Source organism: Gastrolobium bilobum, unplaced genomic scaffold (assembly GCF_033153095.1).
Source record: "Gastrolobium bilobum isolate Gb01-03AN ecotype WA unplaced genomic scaffold, APGP_CSIRO_Gbil_v1 utg2909, whole genome shotgun sequence".
In the NCBI taxonomy this organism is placed as follows: Eukaryota; Viridiplantae; Streptophyta; class Magnoliopsida; order Fabales; family Fabaceae; genus Gastrolobium; species Gastrolobium bilobum.
In genome coordinates, this window is record NW_026897436.1 from 124,795 (window position 1) to 146,579 (window position 21,785).

The window sequence follows — 21,785 nt, forward strand, 5'->3', positions numbered from 1 at the left end:
ACTTCAAAAACCCTAACGTGTCGTGTCCGACACTTCCCGACACTCTAACACGTGTTATAGAAATTCAAAAAAAGATTCCAAGGTTGTGTTGCGTTGAGTTTTTAGTTTCAACTATTATATTCGTTGAATTTCGATTACCATTTTATTGAGTTTAATATATATATTTGGGATATCTTATGTTTCTTTGCAAAATTGATGAATATTATAAGTTTAGTTTCATTTTTTTGTTAAAATATTGAATATTAAATATAATATACATTACATAAATTAAAAATATTATTTAAAATCAAAACGTGTCATAACGTGTCAAAATCCGACATTTTTTAGAATTAACGTGTCGAAGTGTCGTGTCGTATCGTGTCCCATGTCAGTATCGGTGCTACATAACTTTTATGTGTGTAGAAAAGTTGTTTATCTCATGTAAAATGAGATAAACATAACTTTTATATAATTAATTATACTTTGGCCCGAATTAAAATTGTAATTTGGACCGAGCTACAATTTGTAATTTGGCCCTATGTAAAATTTAAAATATTTTTGGTAAAAGATTCGGGTTAGTTGTATTAGGTTACGTGTTTAATTTTCACTTGTATAAAAAAAGTAAATTATTTTTAGTAAAATTAAAAAATATTTAATAAAATTATAACTCTTCTTAGTATTACTTGCTCAGATATTCTGTATTTAATATAATTTAAATATATTATGATATGAACTAATTAAAATTAAAAAAATAAATACGCCTATAATTTTTTGAATTCAAAGCGGCTCCGCCACTGATTCAACTCTCGCTCTTATGTATTCAAATTTAAAACCTCATTTTTGTTTTCTTAAGGAATAAGGCCTGCTATCTTCCTTTCTTTTTTTATCAAGACAAAACGATTTTCTTAATTTACTTTTCTTTCTTTCTTTCTTTTGACCATGTTTGGATTGATGGTTTGTCGTTTGCGATCCAACGGGAACCTCAATATATGAATTGGATTTGGTACGACGTACTTCGTGTCGTTCATTGCCTCTATCCATATAAAATGTTGCCGGCGGAGTAACCAAATCTCAAAAACAAACACATCGGTTATATCAGTCAAAGAGGGCTGCCATTACCTTTAGATTTTACCGTTTGTTCTCATATTCCATAAAAGAATCACTTGTTAGCTTATGGTTGACCCAATAGATCTTCTGAGATATTATCAAATAGTCAAATCATTCATGAGCTTATTAGCTTTCAATGCTTTTTTTTTTCTTCTCTTTTAAGAAAGAGGATAACTTGTCTTTCTTTCTACCTACTCTTGAACCTCTTCCAAGTCGAACAATGAAATTCGCATTAGATTCGTTAATGGGGTGAAGACCATTTTCTCATACCAAGAAGTTCATGATAATTTTGGCCCAGATTTTTCAACCGTCAATACCAATATTATTGTGTGAGAAAGTTGTTGAAATTCGCTTAATATAATGGAGGAAATTAACAAAGATGATCATCTCTAGCTATAGGTATCTCTTTTTTTTTGGAACTACGCTAGGCATCTCTATATATGCAATTACCTATATTTTACCCAAACCCAATAAATAAATAGGTTTATCATCTATCATTTAACATGATCACAAAAATTTTCCTACACACACAACATTTTGTGGGGCCCGCAGCAAAAAAAAAAAACTTCGGCACGCAAAACGAATCTCTATAACATAACACAATCACTTTTCCTAGAACATAACTCTTATAAAACCCTAAATAAATATATATTACCGACCTAAGTTTGACGAAAACGCGTGGGCTATGAATATTTCAAGGGGAAAACAAATATAACGTTGCAGGAAAACAGTACCCAATTATTACAGACACAAAAATACATATGGGCTCCACTGTTTTAATTTTCTCTCTCATCTCAATGTTTGTCTGTGCAGGAAGGGATGGAAAATTCCTGTAACATTAGAATTTCAATTCCCATATTTTAATACTGGGAAGTTTCATTTTGTTGAAAATTTGAACGCGTTCTGTTCCTATACTTTAAATTAATTAGAGTAAATAAATCTAATCTTCCATTTTTTTGCGTTTGTTATAACAAACTCTCGTCATTTTTAAAATTAAGTCTATTTTTTTTATGCTGCATTTCCCGAAACTGGTAGTCAATGGTCAACTGTTTTTTTTTTATATATATAAAATCAACGAAAATATTGTTACTCACTACATATGTTTTAGCTTATTATACATCTCATTTCTCCAAACTTACTCATACACACCCATTTTTTATAAATTCATTGCAATTAAATTCCTTATATTATGTTTATAAAAAAAAATTCCTTATATTATAGTAAAAATTTGAAATTAATAAATCTTAAAATAATATTAAGGTAACACAATAGGAATACTTTAAAATTATAAATAAAGAAAATAATTTAATTTATTGCAATGGAAATTTAATAAAAACTTAATTACATGAATTGATGTCACATGCTAATAAGATTATTAGGGTCAATTTCACAAGAATTAAATGAAAAAAAAATTATAAAGTTCTTTTGTTGAGAAAATATGGATGTAACTTTCCTAAGTTTAAATATCTTTTTTATCATTTACTTGAGAAATTAATCTTAATGAATTAGTTTTGATCCATCTCGATAACAATTAATGTGATTAAGCTTTAATTGAATTTTTTTGCACTAATTTTAAAGTACTTATCGTTATTTTAAGGATATGAAACTATAACTTTTTTGTTTTGTTTATTCTTATGTTATTTTAAAAAATTTGTAGTTCAAGTCTTTAATAATTTAAAAGTTTTATTGTAACAGAAGGGATTCAACTGTAATGTATTTATAAAATACGAGAGCATTTGTGTAAAGTTTAAAAAAAAAAAAAGTTGATTTTGTGTGATAAGCCAAAACCTACAATTAGTGAGGATATTTTCGTTAATTTCACAAAAAAAATAAAATAACGGTTGATTATTGACTAACAAATATATATAAAGTACATTATCAAAATTTGAATGTTGCGCATCTATAAAATATGAAGAGCTCTGTGTAGGTTTGAAAATAGAAAGAATTCTATTTAACGAACTCAAAATAAAGGAGAGAGGATGCAGTAATTTAATCAATCAATCAATTAATTAATTAATATAAGACGAGTTCAAACTGCGTCCAAGCTCCTTCTTGAAGCAGTAGTTATGATTCATATATATATGTGTATATATATCAGTGAACACTGAACACCCCATATTCTCAAAAATAGAGAGATAATTAATTAGAGCAATGGAATATGTTATATCCTTAAGCTCAAGCCTTAGCATTTCCAAGCCATTTCATTTCTTTCCACTCTCAAATAAACACCAAAGACATCCTCGTATGAAGTTTGGTGTTTCATGCAGAGCCACAAAGCTTTCGGGTGTGGATGAGACCAGCCACGTGAACTTCTACAAGATATTGTGTTTGAGTCCCAAAAGTGCAACCATGGATGACATAAAGAGAGCTTATAGATCAATGGCGCTTCTGTACCATCCTGATGTGTGTCAAGATCGTTCCAAGAAAGAGGAATCAACGAGGATGTTTGTGCAGCTCAACGCAGCTTACAAGACTTTGTCGAATCCCAAGCTTCGAGCAGATTATGATTATGATTTGGGTTTGAGAAGCAAAATGAGTGCTAGTGATGAGAGTTGGAGATGTAGGTGGCAGGAACAAATGGTTGAGTTGAAGAGAAGATCTCATAGACGTATGGCTCAAAAGGGTGGAGGATCATGGGGCAGTAGAATGAGGGCGCAAAACATGAAAGACCACACATCTAGTTAATTTTCTTTCTTTCCTCGTGATTCTAATATTGTTATATTTTTCATGTAACAATATTCTTGAATTGGTCAACTTTTAGGACTTGATTCTTTTCATTTACGTGAATAATATGGCTCTTTTAAATGAGTTTCTTTTTAAAGTTAGTAATCATGAGTTTGTTTATTTTTAGTTTGGGAAATAGTTATGTTATCTTGTAGGAAAATGTTTAGGTTATGTTATAGACATAATTAATGTGGATCCCACCATTTTTATTTTATTTTAAAAGTAATGGGGTCTATATTGGTTGTGTCTATAAACCTAAACATTTTTCTACAACATAATATATGTATTTTCCTTTTACTTAATAGTAAACAAAAGTGACTAAGGGTGTGCATGACTACCTTCCCAGAATCAATTCTTTTTTAATTTCTGTTCCCGGGAACAGAAATGGATAGGAAACTCGTTTGGTAAAACTGATTTATTTTTTTGTTCCCGGGATAAACCGATTTAATTTTTGTGCTGGGGAACAGAAAAAAGAATCAGAAAATTTCTACTTTTTTGTTCCCGGGCACAAAATGAGAAACACTTATCTCTCTTAATCACTCTCCACCTCTATCATCATCACCACCACCACCACCATCATCCCGACACGACTGCCGCCACCATCGTCGCCAACGTCATCGTACCACCTCTCACCATCGCCACCATTACCACCACCTTCACCCATGATTACCACCACGCCACCGTCACCACCATCACAACTACCACCGCTACCACCACCACCACCACTATCACCGTCACCACTACCACCATCAACCACCACCACCATCATCGCAACCACTGCCGTCACCGCCATCATCGCCATCACATGCCACTGCCACCACCCTCATCGTCACCACTACCACCACAATGACGCCATCATTACCATAACCACCACTGTCACCAACCATCACTACCATTGTCGCAGCCACTACCGTCACACCCAGGGGCGGACCGAGGGTGGTGTAGGGTAGGCGACCGCCCCCCTCAAAATTTGAAGAAATTTTTTAAGATAAGTATAATGCAAGAAATTTCTATTTTTTCTCTCTATTAATGTGAAGTATTTTGTAAATATAATATTTTCCTTAAATTATAGTTTAAATCTCGACTTGAAACTAACAGTTTTAACTTTTATTATGCTTAGATGTTAGCACAAATCTCCTCATCCATGAATAAAAATAAGAAGTCTGAGAGTCTTATTAAAGAATGAACCCTAAACCTTGAACCTAAGCAATTTTTTTCTCTTCTTTTCATTTAATTTTTTTTCCTTTCTACTTTTGTTCTCTTATTTATTTATTTACTTACTGTTTTCTAGTTCAAAATTGATTTTAATTCATAATAGGTTCAACCCGAACTGGTTTCGAACCGAAATATTTTCAGACCAAACCGAACCTGTATGTGCTTGGGATAAAAAAAAAGTTTGATTCTTTGAAGCGAATTGATTTAAACGAATTCAGTTCCGTTTTTCAAAAAATTTAGTTCAATTCGATACATGTCCACCCAAATGAGGTCTTCCAAGGAGCAAGGAGAAAAAAGTCTCCCAAAGAGGAGAAACCATATAATAAGTGTTTCCGCATTCAAAACACCCATTCACACAAAGATTCATAATGTACCTGTTGAGATATATAAAATCATTAATATAGCTTCACTTAACCGCTTAAACTTTTGGGTTGAATTAGTTTTTTACATGGTATGAGAGCCTCGGTGTACCGGGTTCGATCCTCACTGCCCCCAACTTTCTTTCAAGTGAAATTTCTTTCTTTGCACAGGTAATTGAGCCTGTGCATTGTCCGCCCCCCACTCTCTTTCAAGTGGAATTTCTTTCTTTGCACAGGTAGGTGAGCCACCCTCCAAGCCCAATGGGCTCGCGTGTGAGAGTGCGTGTTGAAATATATAAAACAATTAATATAGCCTCACCCAACAACTTAAGCTTTTGGGTTGAATTGGTTCTTTAGAGTATCATCGTGAACTTACGAAGATTCTGATACTAATGCATGCAACCAAGTCCAACACAATCATTCCGGTTAGAAAATTTTACTTTCCAATAATTTGCTGATACATGTACCTCTATATCTTAGACTGCGAAAAAAAAATTAGAAAATTTTACTCCACAATCTTGATGATTTCAGTATGACATATTGTTAATTTAGTAATCGGTTATTGCATTATGCGCAGGTCATCTAGTATAATAAACTATAACTCTGAAACATTGTTTATTTATAATATACGCATCCATTTATCCATCAAATCATGAAGTCAATTTTCATTTTTCTGGTTTATTCTGCAACCGTTGAGCATATGTATATCAAAAAGGAAAACAATTGCTTCCACAAAGTAAGATAAACACGAGGTATAATCAAAACAAAACACATTTTTCATCCCCCTTTTGTTTTTATACATCGAGACCATAAATCGAACAGAATCAAACAAATCTACATGACCCTTGGCTCATTAGCTTTCCTATGAGCTCCCTGAACAGCTTCCACCCTTTACTGGTATTTAAATTGAAACAGCTATTTATTTATTTTTTCATACTTCACCCTTAGGAGTACTAAAAGTTGCAACAGCATCAGCCACAGATAGAAAGATTTTATCTTCCCCAATTAAGTCTGCTAACTTGGATGCGTGGAGCTTCTCCATTACAATTGGCCCCGGGTTTGCCAAGACAAGCTGCGAAAAGACCATAGAGATTAATGTCATTAAATTTTTTTATTACAAAGTTGTTTTGTTCATAATTATATCATTATAGATGAATTTGTTTTCACATAAGCAATTCATTTGACTGACTTAAGCTATGGCATGAGGAGCATGGTTGTATAAATGTGCTGAAACTTTGCCAAGAAAATACTATACAGGACATGGATTCTGGAATTCCTTTAAACATTTGTGGCAAATTTTAAGACCCTAGACCAAACCTTGATCTGTAACTAGAGATTTTCCCGGAAGAATTCCTATATTAATGACTAATGATGTTGAAAATGTTGAATTCTGTGATTATTCATTTACCTTGACTTCTCTTTTCTGAAGGCTCTTATATAAATCTTCAAAGGCATGGATGCCACTAGTGTCAATATCGGTAACAGCTGCAAGAATATGGATGCGTGAATAAAATCATTCATCAAAATTAATCATGAAAAAACAGGATCAAAGGATTTCATAGAAAGCCTTACGTGACATTTCAACAGTGAGATACTGTATTCTTGTTAATCCACTTTCTGTCCTTTGTGCATCTTCATCAGTCAGCCATCTCAAAATTCTATAAAATTATGATTGAAATCATTCATCAGGCTCAATTCCATTAAGTGAACCAATCAACACTTTCTTAACCTTGATCTAGGAGTGTCTACAAATTTAAAGATATGTTAGGAATAACAATCAATCACCTGTCCTTGATGTAGTTGGAGTTTGAGAAGTAGATTGCAGAGTCAACCCTGATAATCAGCATGCCAGGAATCTGGGTTGCTTTGGGGTATTGCTGGATATTCCTGTAAACACTAGTCCCTGGAAGCTTTCCAAGTGCTGCAGTCCTTGGCCTAGTTACTTGTAAAAGGATTTTAGCAAAAGATATTGCCACCTACATAAAGAAAAGGTTCAGTAAATACTAAATACTGTGCTGGTTAGACAAAGTTGAAGATGCAAAAATTCCAAACATTTCTCTTGAATTTCTCTTGATTTTTTTCATTACCGCAATTAGAAGGCCAATCTCAACACTTTTGAAGATCACACCAAAGAAGGCTCCCATGCATGCTACAAAATCGAATTTGTCAATCTTCCACAGCAGAACCATTGCTTCAATGTTAACGAGGTTCATCACGGCAGCTATAATAATAGAAGCAAGCACTGCATTTGGTGTGTACTTAAATAGCGGTGTGATGAGTAGCAGAGTTAATAATACAACAATGGACATAATGATGTTTGATACAGCAGTTTTACAACCAGCCATATAGTTTACTGCTGAGCGAGAAAAAGATCCTGCATAAAGATAAAAAAAAAAATGCTTATTATGATGAAAGTGGCACGTAAATTTTTTTTTTTTTACAAGGTTTCTAGCAGAGATTCAAACATGATTGAGTGAGCCTTCTTTTGTACCTGTTGCCACATAACAAGATGTAAGGGAGCCAATAATGTTCATTGTTCCCATTGCCACCATTTCTTGGTTACCATCCAATGAATAGTCTTTCATGGCTGCAAATGTTCTCCCAATTGCTACAGCTTCCTAAAGTTTAACGAATTTGGCTTAAGTGTCTAGAAGAGTTCTCTAAGGGATGAGGAATCATGGGTAAAATTTGCTTACCGTGAGTGCTATCATACCAGCAATCACACCAATACGAACACCAGGGCCAAGATATTTTCCACTGAAAAAAATTTCACTGGCAGATGATGGATTCACACCTTTTTTAATATGTCGCACCTGAAATAGCATATACTTTATGAGTTTTACAGTGCTTAATTTTGTTTGAACTTTTCCATCAATTTCATGCTACTTACAATTGATACACCTTTCTTGTCGGCCCTGGTAATGAACACACAAAAGGTGGACACTATGACAGAGATCATAGGAGCAATTGCAGCTACCCAAAAGAATTTCTTATTCTTTTTAGCCTGTCCATTCCAACAGGAAGAGTTATGAAAGTTCAAATGGAAAGGAAGAAAGGAAGGCTTTAATTGTTAGCATTCTTACAATATACTTGGTTATAAGAAGAAAGACCAAGAATGACACTCCAATGACTATTGTCTCCCAATTCCACTGTAAGCAAAGATTGAAGCAAATGTTTGTGAGCCAAATTTTCACTTTTTTCATCAATAAAGAAGGAGAAAATCAAAACAGAAATGAAGGTTTACCCCATGGTGCACTGAACCCCAAACTGAGCGCATGACAGAAACAATATCAGTTTTCTTAGTGAAGTTCTGTATGCCAAGCAAACCTTTAAGCTGTTGCAGTGCAATAGTAACGGCAGCTCCAGCCATAAATCCCACAATGGCAGCATGAGATAGGAAATCAATCAAGAAACCAAGCCTGCAAAATTCACGAATAGATTGTAACACAAGAAGAATGAATATAGGCAAAGCTAAAAAGGAACAAAATAATTTACCAATCCAACAGTGTACTGTACCTGAAAACTCCAAGTGCCATTTGAGTTATTCCTGCAAAGAAAGTTGCAGTAAATGCAAGACGCAGGTAATCAGGACTCTTGTAGTTACTAATCTCATCGCCAAGGGTAGTCCCAAGCAAGAGGGACACCACAGCTACGGGTCCTATTGCTATATCTCTTGAGCTTCCCATAAAAGCATACACAAGAGGAGCCACAAAGCTAGTGTCTGCACACAGTGACAGAAAGCCAAGTCATATAACTGAAACTGAAGAGCTAATTAACATGTATTTAAATCGCTTAATACAAATCAAGATGGCTCACATAGTCCATACTGGGGGTCCAAATTTGCAAGCTTTGCGTATGCAATGTCCTGAATGCACTCACATGTTAACGAGTGTGGTAATATAAAAACACATACCACAATATTTATTGTATAAATATATCATTCACAAGTTTCTACTCACCTGAGGAATACAAAGACTTGCAATGGTAAGTCCAGAAATCAAATCACCCCTGAATTTTTTAAGATCATAACTTCTTCCCCAATCAAGAATGGGGAAGATTGATTGCAGGCCTAGAACAAACTTTCTTGATCCTGTTTGATCCTTAAATTTTCTTAAGGGGTTGTCTGAGAAGAAAGTTTCAGTGACAGAATGTTTGATCTCTTGGAAAAGTGTCTGCTTAGGAGGAGCTCCAACCTTATGAATATGTGGCAAGGTATGATCTCCATGTCGAAGTGAAGAAGACCCGCTTCTTATTTCCCCCATGGCTTTTGCCACAACCTCGTCACTAACACGCTGACTCATTTAAGCTCCAGAGACACTTAATAACCTGCAAAGAACACAGTAATTATGCAGAAAAAGTAGATTTCATTAGTGGAACAATCTATTTAAGAGTCAACTGCACAGTCACATTTTTGTCATGAGAAGTTAAGCTTAGTTTCTTAAAAGGAATTATACCAGTATCTATGTCTAAATTATACACTGAAAGTACCAAACTGAGAACCCACGAACTTGCTGTTTTTGTGAAGAAGGAAAATGCTTATATAGAGACTATTGGAAATATTCAGCTGTACATGATATGTTATGTAATGTTATGTAAGCCATGACCTTGATTAAATAAAGGCAAGTGTTAAAGAAGTCAACCAGTGTCCGCACTTATCAGGATTTAAAAAATGAAAAAAAAAAAAATTATTGATTTTTTAGGTTTTAAGTATATTAAATATTTTTTATTTCTTGCTTTCTTAACAAATACTGTAGTGATTAAAAAGACTCTTGAATAAATTATAATTCTATAATTTATTAATCCATGTCAACCATATACCAAATTGATGATTTCGTAAACAAACAACTCTACAACTTTCATATTTTATTATTTTTCAAGCGGCCAGGAAGGAATAATCCAATGGCAACAGAGAAATAGGATTACGATTAAAACTCTTAAAATTTAATTCTCATGTGAACTAAAGATTTTGCAGAGAAATGACACCTGGATAAGCATAATTATTGCCATTGACCAAAATATATTAATTGTATTCACATAGTTGTGGGTGGGGTGTTTGCGTAATTGTGTTCGTTTCCTCTCTCCTTGGATATTCATTTAATGAGAAAAGTGACAGTAATGAGAGAGACAAAGATTGAACCAAAAAGTATAAAAGTCTAACGGTAGAAACTGCTATCAGATAGCATGCAATTCAAAGATAGATTGTAATAATCAGGGATTAGCGTTTTTCTATGTGATAGGAAATGATTTATTTCATATATATATATATATATGAAAGGATATTGTAATAACCAATTAGTGTTACTACGAATATTACTATCAATTAATTTTACTGTTAGATCGATTATGTTGATTCAATGGTTATATTTATTTTCATCTTTGTATGGTTATGATTTCCCATATTTTATACTTTAATTTATTTTCACCTCTTTTATATGGTTATGATTTTTCATATTTAATGCTTTCACATTAAATATGGGGAAACATAACCATACAAAGATGGAAATAAATATAACCGCGGGATCAATATAATCGATTTAACAGTAAAATTGATTGATAATAACACTAATTGGTTATTACAATATCATATCCCTATATATATATATATATATATATATATATATATTAATAAAGAGATTATAAAAAATAAAAAAAGTTATCTTTTCTATATATTAATAAAGAACAAACAGATACTTCATACACGGAGGCGTTGTATGAAGGGTGCCTTGATTATGTCCAGATTCATAGAGATTTGAAAGGGTTGAATTTATGATGAATTGAGTGTAATGTTGGGATTGCAGCACACAAGTAAGGAAAGCAGGAGTTGCTTCTTGTTGTCTGATCATAAAATAATATTTAGACGACGTTTACTCTAAACAAGATTGTCACTTGGGTTGGACAATATTTAATATGCTCCAGGATTATTCAATGATTTGGTGTTCACTCTCACAACACTAATTTTTTCTTTCTTTCTTTTCCCTATTATTTTTTTCTTTTTTAATTTTACTCTTTTATTAAAACTAAGGGACCACCTAAAAATGGTGGTCCCAGACCACAATAAATTCTCTCCTTGGGTTGGACGTAGCATTGCAAGTTGCTACGATAAGTCCTATAGATGATAATGAACTATCAAATATTTTTTTAGCTCTTCATTTTCTAATTAAATTTTTAAATTTTATTAAATATAATAAATAATCAAGATACATATTTAACATCACACTTTAATTACAAATAGTCATTAAAAATTATACATAAGAATCTTCGGGAATAGTGACCATTTTGTCACGTTTGGCAAAAAAATTTATCAAATTACCACGTCAACAGTAAACTTTGTCAAAATGCCACGAGGCATATTTCGCTACACTGTATAGTGAAATATGTTTGCAAGTAATTCGCTACACAGTGTAGCGAAATATGTCATGTCAGGCTGCACAGTCAACAAAAATGGCATGTGTCAAACAAGCAGAATTCAAGCATAATTCGCTACACAGTGTAGCGAATTTCTGCCCGCTTGACACGTGTCATTTTTTGCTGACTGTGCATCCTGACATGACATATTTCGCTACACTGTGTAACGAATTACTTGCAAACATATTTTGCTACACAGTGTAGCGAAATATGCCGCGTGACATTTTGACAAAATTTACTGTTGGCGTAGCAGTCTAATAATTTTTTTTGCCAAATGTGACAAAATGGTCACTCTTCCGAATCTCCGACTATAAAATGATGGAATCCGAGATAATGGTTGCCCATTTGTACTTGACATTCTATTGTTATGTTTAAATACAGTTTTATTTGCTTTCATCTACTCGATTTAATGCATCTTAGTACATCAAATGAGGTCATTATAACTCAATTCAAAAGCCCCGGTTCAATTTTAAAAAAAAACCTTAAGATAAGAAATGCATTCTTTTAGGTCTAATTTTAATGGGGAATGTTATGGGATTTTTCATCCTTTTGCCCCTTATTAATTAATTAATAACCATTTTGTCCCTGATTCGAAACTATTTATCAATCTGCCCCTCTTTAATCGACTACCTTGCATTTTTAATCGACTAAATGGCCAAAACAGACAAAAAATGGCTGTTGGGAGATTTAGTCGACTAAATCTCCTTATTTAGTCGACTAAATCTCCATATTTGACAAAAAAAAAATAAGTCAGTATGATTTTAATCAATTAAGTAGGGAGATTTAGTCGATTAAATCTTCCAACAACCATTTAGTCGATTAAACATGCAAAGTAGTCGATTAAAGAGGGGCATATTGATAGATAGTTTCGAATCAGGGGAAAAATGATTATTAATTAATTAATGAGGGACAAAATGGTCAAATAGCCGAATGTTATGCTTACTAACATTTTAGCCTTATATATTTGTGTTATTTCAAAAGAAGGTAAATTTTTAATTAAAAATATGTTTCAAAAATTATAATAATTAGAAAAAAAATAAAAACGTAAAAAAAGTTATTTTAGTGTTTTTTCGAAGTTAAAATAATAGCTTCTGAAAATTTTCTAATATATATATATATATCATAGAATATATTTTTTTAAACTTATTCAATCACACCCTTAACTTCATTAAGGATTGTTTTATTTATTTAAGTAGATTGCATCGTATTAGAGTTAATTTAATTATTAAGTATTGAAGGGAGAATAATTCAATATCAGTTAAAAAATAAAACTGCCTCATCAATCAATCTATTTTAATTATAAAATAAAACTAAATATAATCTAAGTCTTTAAGATAGTAAATACTTTTTCTTTTTCATTTAATATTTTTTTGTGTTTTAAGAAATTAAAACATTGACAGAACGATATAGCATTACTCTCCTGGTATAAACTTGAAGGCTGCTAGGACTATTCTACAAAGATGGGCAAGGTTGTGGTTAATTGGGCAATAAAATCGAAACGGATTCGAGGACTAAGAAAAAAAAAAAATCCTACCAGATTCAAGGTAAGGAACGATGCAAAATATTGGCAAGATCGAGATGACATAAAGAAATGCTTGTGGGTTCAAAGATGGTGCGAGGAAAACAATTTCTACAATGCAAATAATAGAAAAATAAAATTAGAGATGTATCTTTATAAAAGCTTAATGATCTACAAGACTTTAATTGGATGTTTACCATTCATAGTTGCATAATTCAATATAAACTTTTCAACTTAACTTTGACTTGGAAAACAAATGCACACCCAACAAAGTGTTGGAGAATCTTGTTGAGTAGGCCAATTCCATTAATCCCTCCACTTTAAACTTATATGGTTGTATTTTATCGTTTGAAGTAAGACGTGGCTTGACTTTGTAATGGAAAGATCGTGATTAAGAGAACATGGGGAAGAGGAAAGATGTAGGATATCTATTACACCTTCCAGATACAAAAAAGTTTTTCTGAGGATCGTTGTTGAAGGAAAGGTTACCCTACTATGTTATTGAAAATTGATTTGCAGATTCTTGTTATCAAAAAAAAAAAAAAAATTGATTTGCAGATTCTGCTTTATGACATAGTCAGAGAAGACGGGGCAAAGAATGCTTCATTGCTTATAAAACAAAGAACCAAATAAGTTATCTTGGTTATGTTGTTTGGTATTATTATAATTTTAAATCTTTTAATATAAAATGATGTCATTTTGAAAGTGAATGTAAATAATTTATTTGTATTCACTATTGTAAAAGGATTTGGTGTTTGTTATTCTAAATGACATAAGTTATGTCATTTTAAGAGAGAGATAGACACAAGGAATAAAAATCATGGGATAAAAAGTGGGTGGTTTTTTTTTTAATTTAAATTTTAAATAAAAAATATTTTCTCGTGTCTATCTCTCTCTTAAAATGAGATAACTTTATGTCATTTAAAATGACATATCTTTATGTCATTTAAAATGACATATCTTTATGTCATTTAAAATGACAAACATTTTTCTCATTGTAAAAACATAAACCCTAAAACAAAATAACGAAACAATGGGTCGTTTCATTTCTATTCTCAAAAAAAAAAATTGAGTTTTTAAAATAAAAAAAATTATTTAGAGAGGGTTGTTTTGAAAAATAACTCCCAAAATAATGATTTTTTTTTAGTTTTAAAAACTGAAAAAATTAAAACAATCAAGTGATGTTCTCAAAAGTTTTTTTTTGGATTTTATTTTTATTTTTACGGTGGCAATTTTGTAAATATGAAGATTCCTTAATGACACTTTTGTAAATAATTTTTTTATTTTAAGTTCATTTTACGGTAACAATATTGTAATTATAAAATTTTATTAATGACATTTTTATAAATAATTATAACTTCTTTATAATTTTAAATCTAATTATACTCAAACAAATTTTATAATTTCTCTTTTATTCTCAAAATCAATTTTTAAAAATTTTATTAAAAAAAAACATATTCAACCATACCCATGTTTTTTATGATTTTAGAACATAAACGAGAAGAATGGGATATTAACAAATAACAATGAATCAAGACAAGACAGATATGTATCTGTGAATAAGTAACATATATTTCTTTTATCTTTTATCTTAGGTCCCCAACTTCTCTTTACAAGGGAAGAGAATTTTTGCAGCAATAAAAAATAATTATATTTTAATATCTTACAGTAAGATATAGTTATAATATTAAAAAAAATTCTCTTTTCATCATGTCAGCTAACAGTCTTTTGAGAAAAAAAATAATTTTTAAAATTATAACTATGTGTTAACAAATCTCTTCAGGGAGAAGTACAGTTCCTTTATCTTATCATATCTTTCATGGTAAGCTCTTACTCAACTTTTGTTTGCTCCTTTTTATTTTAAAATTTTCTTTCTGTTTTGTGTTTTTTTTTTTTTTTTTTTTTTTTTTTTTTTTTTTGGAAAAAGCACTTTTTAGTGTGCTTTTCGTTTCTTTTAATGTGTCACGTTCTTATTAGGTTCGTGTTGATACTTGATACCAATCCAAGTTTATCATCCCATACCTAATTCCCAAGCTCCCGAGGCCATGTTTTCTAACAGCTGGAGCGAGAGCCCTAGGCCTCATTTACTCAACTTGGTATTCCTGGGGGTGTGGAAAAAAATCCTTAAAAATTATCTACGAAATATGAAGGAAAAAAACCTACAAAGTGCGCAAAATTTAACAGTCTAAAACCAGTTAATTCTTAATAATTAAAAGTAACTTTATTTCATCTCCAACACAAATCTTTATTAATATAATTGGATTTCAGTTGAAAAAAAATATTTCTTATCAAAATTAATTAAAATTATTTATTTGTAAAAAAATTGAATTCTGTATGTTTTTATTTTGAATATTGATACATTACATGCATAAAAAAAAATTATAACTATATCTAATGATAGGTTGCAATATTATTTAATGAGTTTAACATTTAATGTATATATTTGTAACTATAATTAAATTAATTAAATGAGATAAAAACACTAAATTAAATCACAATTGTGATTCGTGAACAGAATTTAAATATATAAAAATTCAAAAAAAAACTTATTTTTCTTTTCCAGTAATTCTTGCTAAAAGGCTCTATTAATAATCATTCTTGATGGATCATATTATACCTAAATCAGATATTCATATGGACCATTAATTCTTCATCATTTCTAAAACCAACGCCAATTCTACATTCTCAACAACCCACTATCAATATTTTCGGTATCACAATCACAATCACAGTGCAACTTGAAGAAAAGGAAAAAGAAGAAGAAAGAAACAGCCTACTATCAACATTAAAATTCATGATAATTAACTTTAAATATTCAATTTTGATTCCCTATGAATAGATTTGTTTATATTATCATCAAATCATGTATCATCAAATAAACAAAAAGTTTGACCATTACACTTAAGAAATCCAACTTTTTAAATGATCTGTAAATACATCATTAAATAATAGTTTTACTTAATTATACATGGTAATTATATCATTAAACTTTACTGAAAAACATTTACATGATGATGAGAATACGCAAAATGTAAGCAGGTGTCATGAAGTGGTGAGTTTTTTTCCCCCATGTATTTCAACTTTTGCAAGGTCAGCACGTGGGTTTGGCCTCACTTTCTTTGTTTCTCAGTATCACCGTTCATTGAACTTTACATTATTAGTCGCACCCCCCTGATACGGGGTGCAAAAATTATGTGTTTAATTTTGATTATTATATTGTCAGTGTAAAGTCTTTATTTCTATTAATTATTTAATCATGTGTTAATACATTGAATAAATTATTCAAAAAGTCTTAAAACAGTGTTTCATTCACCAAATGATTTTACAATTTTTTTTCTGTTAGGATCTTACATATTTGTTCTTGAGATTATTAAGACATAAAAAGTTCAAAAACTAAGAAGGTTTCTATTTAAATCGTAATCTTTTTGTTGATCTCAAACCATAATAACAAATTTAATATCATAAATAAAATCATAAGAATATAATTATATTCAAGCTTGAATGGCTAAGAAACTTTTTTCGACCTTGTTTTTTTATGTCTACATTCATTGAATCTTCAGTCGCAGTCCTAGTCAGAGTTGAGTTTTTGTACGTTATTTAATTCTCTTCTTCTATGATTAAATCACTATATTTATTTATCATTAATGATCCACTCTGTCATCGTTATATTACAAGGACTTCGGAGAAAAAAAATCAGTTTGTCATGAAGAATTGGATTTGGAGTTAACTTTCCGTGCAATGAAATATGGATACACCTACAACCAATTAACTTTATTATTTTTTTATCATCAAGTTTTAATTGTTAATTTTCATTAATCTGATGATTGTATTTATTGGATGATATTTATTAATTATTATTAATTTTTAATAAATGGTTTGCTTTTTCTGCTGTTACTGCAGATAAGTTATCTGCAATAAGTCCAATACGATGTCGTTTTGGGACGAAAATCATGGTGTTTTTATAATTTTAATTTGGGGAAGGATATTGTAACAACCAAATTGTGTTACTACCATGTTACTACCAATCAATCTCACCGTTAGATCGATTATATTGATCCAATGGTTATATTTATTTCCATCTTTGTATGGTTATGATTCCATGTATTTAAAGTGAAAATATTAAATATGAGAAATGATAACTATACAAAGGTGGAAATAAATATAAAGTATTAAATTTAAAAATCATGACCACACAAAGATAGAAATAAATATAACCGTTGGATCAACATAATCGATCTAACGGTGAGATTGATTGGTAGTAACCACAACTTGGTTGTTACAATATCATTCCCCTTTTAATTTATTCAAGGATTATTATAGTTTTTATAATTATAATTTTTTAATCTTTCAATCTTAAAACGATATCGTTTTGAAAATAAAAGCGAATAACTTATCTGCATTAATTGCAAAAAAAAAAAAATTCTTTAATAAAGTATAACTATTAAATTGACAAAAATTAACAGTTAAAATTTAATAATAAAAAATAATAAACTTAATTGTGATAAGTATATCTTATCCCATGAAATAATTGTTTATAGGAATTCATCAACTTTTCTCATATGTTTTTACGCGCGTCATCCGCATGTCATGCATTTAATTATTCATTATTTAATTATTTTTGGACTAACGTGCGTTTTGGTTTGGAAAAAAAAAAACCGAAAATAAGTTGAGAGAAAGAAAGTTAATGGATTTTATATTTATTATGTTACATAACCTAACTTTATTTTTCTACACACATCAAAGAGATGGGGTTCATATATTTTTTCTCTCTTTCATTATTTTATTTTCTCTCTCCTATTTGTTGTGTGTGTGTAAGGAAGTAAAGTCAAATTATGTAATATAAAAAATATAAAACCCAAAATTAATTATGAGTTTGATGTTTGTCATTTTAAATGCATAACTTATGTCATTTTAGAAAGGAGATAGATACAGAAAAATAAAAATCATGGGAGAGAAAGTAAGTGAGTGATTTTCTTAATTTAAAATTTAAATAAATTTTTTTCTGTGTCTGTCTCTCTTTTAAAATGATATAACTTTATGTCATTTAAGATGACAAACACTTTTTCTATTAACTATAGTGTTTCTCGCCGTTTGGATATTAAAAAAAAAACAGCAAGGAGACAATACAAGATGAAAACAGATGTACTTATGCAAAATGATATCTATAGCCATATTATGTATGAAATGAAGTGTGTTTTTTTGTTGGGAAAAATATTTCTACAGCCCCTTTAGATAAGATTGTCTACAGCCACTATTTTTAACTATATTTTCCCGGAAGAACATAGTTATAACATTAAAGTTGCTTTTTTTTCTCTCTTCACGTCAGCAAATAGGTTCTGAAAAGTAACTGAGGAGAGAAAAAAAAAAGTAACTTTACTGTTATAACTATGTTCTACTGGGAGAACATAGTTAAAAAAGATAGTCGTAGATAACCTTCTCTAAAGTGGCTGCAGAAATGTTTACCCCATTTATTTTATGTATCTATTGAAAATATATAACCAATAGAATAGGTGCTATAATAAATTTTAATTAAAGAAATTAAATTATGTAAATTGAAAATTGTAATATAATTATTTTTAAACAGAGTTGTGTTGGTTATTTATAATTATATTAAAATTCATATTTTTTTTTTTTTATAACAAAAATTCATATTTACTCACATGCAGACACGACAACAATCTTATCCAATTAGCCATTTTTTAGTTATTGGTTCTCTACCAATAACAAATTAGTTATCGTTTTAATTTTTATTCAAATCGGTGCTGTACGTTTTATAATGAGATAAGGTCAAGAAATTTGTGTACTCCTAATACAAATTTTTTATTTATAAATTTACATATATAATTCCCAAAACAAATGGATAAATTTGTAAGACTTTGTAAATAAAAAATTTATAAATATATTATTCTTCCACCTAATCTTATATTTTTATCCCAAATGTTATGTTTTCGGTTCCTCCGCAGCGTTTCATCTTGTTAAAGCAACAGTGTGACATAGGGAATGGGCCGGGTCTGTCTATCTCTCTCCCACCCTGTTTTTTAAATGTTGATGCACACTATAGATATATAGGTAAAGAAATTTTTTAGTTTCCTATATTATTACTCTGTTATGGCTCGCTTATTTTCCTTCAGGACAATTATGTAATTTTGATTCTAACAATGCAATATATAATTTTATTTATAAATTCTCCTTAAAGCTAATAATTTGGTAAGTTTAAAATGATTTGTTTTTTTAAGTTTTGATTAATTTTCCTAATAAATTAGGGGATGAATTTGATTCCTTATGAATCACCCACACTCCTTTTCTTATCTTTCTGCCATTATTCTCTTCCTGAACAAATAATAATAACAGCCCAAAGCAGTCTAAAACATTCTTTAATCTAAAATATAAAGAGAAATTTCACGTGAAATGCAAATCCATCCTCATCTAAATTCTAAAGTCTAAAACATAAATCCCATAAATTGCTTAACACCCTTATCACAATTTGAAGACCCTGCTTCAGCGGAGACACATGAGGGGATAATTTTCTTTTTCACAATTTTCAACATACCATCTACATGGAAGTTTTTGTCCTATTAAAAACTCAATGACGAGCCAAACAATGAAGATAGTTAAAAACAATATCACCTTTATTTTGGCCATTAATCTATATTTAATAGTACATTAAGAGTTTGTTTTCTTCTGAAAAATAAGTTAATTATAATACCCACTACTAAAAAATGCTTTTTTTCGACGGAATTTTTTTGTCGAAAATGGTTAAAATTTCGTCGAAAATAAAGTTTTCGACAGAATTTTTGACGAAAATGAAGCCGTCGGATATTTTTCGTTGATAATAATATTTTTGACGGAATTAGAGATTCTGTCGGAGATTTTCAACGGAAAATGAATGAAATTCCGTCGAAAAATCTTGTAATAATTTTCAACGAAAAACAAATTCTGTTGAAAATTTTCGTCAAAAAATTGGACTTTTCTAAAGGGTGCCCTAGACAAACAATCTCCATTTTTTATGGGAATAGATCATATTCCACATGGCGAATCCATTTGATTAAGGCACAGACAAGGAGAAGTAATAGTAAATGATCTAGACTTCAGAAGGGAAAGAAAATAAATGCTGAAAACCTGAAATAAATTTCACTCTTACCGTCACGTTTGGTGCTTCAATTCCTCCCATCCCAATTGCCACAACAATGAGTTAATTAGCTGAATCCAAGCCGGAGAAGCTTCAATCTTCAGCGGTTCTTCTAAGGAACTTATACGCTTGGGCTTTGAATTCCTAAATTATTGGAATCTCTCTCTAATACAAAACGGCAAAACATGAATTGAAGTTTGGAGATAAGGGGGTAGGGTATTATTATTATTATTTTTTGGAAGGCATGGGGGTAGGGTATTATAGATGTATGCTTATTCATGGACTTTGAAACCTCATATAACAACAAAACACTATCAAAAGAAAATTATCGAAATGATCATTTTCAGTTTAAAGAAAACAAAAGTAAAATCATTTTCAATAAGAAGAGAAATACAAATATATCGATTGTAAATGAACCTATGATGTCACAAAATTTGACTGGTTGCAAATGAACGTAGGCGCCAATTGAGCAAAGTTCATCATATTTTGATTCTCTCGATATGAATAATGAAATCTTAAAAGGAAGCTTTTGGAAATATGTTGTTGATTTTTTTGTATAAGGTCTCTTTACAATTCATGCTTATATTCATTTATTATTATTTTTTCTTTTAGATTTCGTTCATAATTCTATAATTTAATGGGCAGATACCATTTTACATGTTGGATCTCACAGTATAGAGGGAAAAATGCTGTCAATAGGAATCAAGTCTGTCTCTTATTGCTGATGCATCCGGCCTGGTCTCGGACTTCTCCATGCGAATGGCGAGACTTAAAAATGGTATGATTATGTATACAATGTTGGATCATTGTTCTTGTTATAACCCCGTATTTTATTTTCTTCTTACGAGATATCATTTAGAAATTAATTTTTATTTCTACTATCACGCCAACCTTACTTCTTTTCATTTTGTGACTTGGGGTGTAAATAAGTCAGACGACCAATTAGGAATATATAGTCTAGTTTACCTTAAGACTGACTTAATCTGCTTTATTTTTCAAATAGAACATGTATAAACTTTTAAAAAAGTCCATTTAAAAATTAGGCCATAGGTCAACTTTAAAAAGCTTAGCATAAAAATCTGCAGACTAGCATTATTTTTTTATTTTTTTTGGTAATCAGCATTTTAATTTTCTAATAATATAATATATTAATTATAGATATTGTTCACTTAAAGACATTTTCTGAGATATGATTGTAACACAAATTTTCAAAGTAATAGGATTAATGTTATTTTAGCAAGTAATAAATATTCATTTAAATTTAAATTAGTAAAGAAAGTGCAAATTATATATATATATAGGGATACGATCCGTTTACAAACTTTTTTTGCAAATTACACTAAATACG

The 21,785-nt window shown here is 30.4% G+C and overlaps 2 protein-coding genes across 2 annotated transcripts; one reads left to right on the forward strand and one right to left on the reverse strand.

Moving 5' to 3' along the window:
- Window positions 1-3,219: 3,219 nt before the first annotated feature.
- LOC133306890 (chaperone protein dnaJ 20, chloroplastic-like) lies at window positions 3,220-3,771 on the forward strand. Its single transcript, XM_061507269.1, has one exon. It carries the CDS (start codon window positions 3,238-3,240, stop codon window positions 3,769-3,771), a length of 534 nt encoding a protein of 177 aa, XP_061363253.1. The 5' UTR covers window positions 3,220-3,237.
- A 2,401-nt stretch (window positions 3,772-6,172) lies between these two features.
- On the reverse strand, window positions 6,173-9,942 carry LOC133306892 (high affinity sulfate transporter 2-like). Its single transcript, XM_061507271.1, has 14 exons — window positions 9,839-9,942; window positions 9,344-9,710; window positions 9,201-9,249; window positions 8,901-9,105; window positions 8,629-8,803; window positions 8,468-8,533; window positions 8,275-8,388; window positions 8,081-8,197; window positions 7,876-8,002; window positions 7,472-7,758; window positions 7,170-7,360; window positions 6,957-7,042; window positions 6,793-6,869; window positions 6,173-6,456 (listed from the first exon to the last, which is right to left on the reverse strand). The coding sequence occupies exons 2-14, from the start codon at window positions 9,683-9,685 to the stop codon at window positions 6,316-6,318; spliced, it is 1,977 nt and encodes a 658-aa protein (XP_061363255.1). The 5' UTR covers window positions 9,686-9,710; window positions 9,839-9,942; the 3' UTR covers window positions 6,173-6,315.
- Window positions 9,943-21,785: the final 11,843 nt, after the last annotated feature.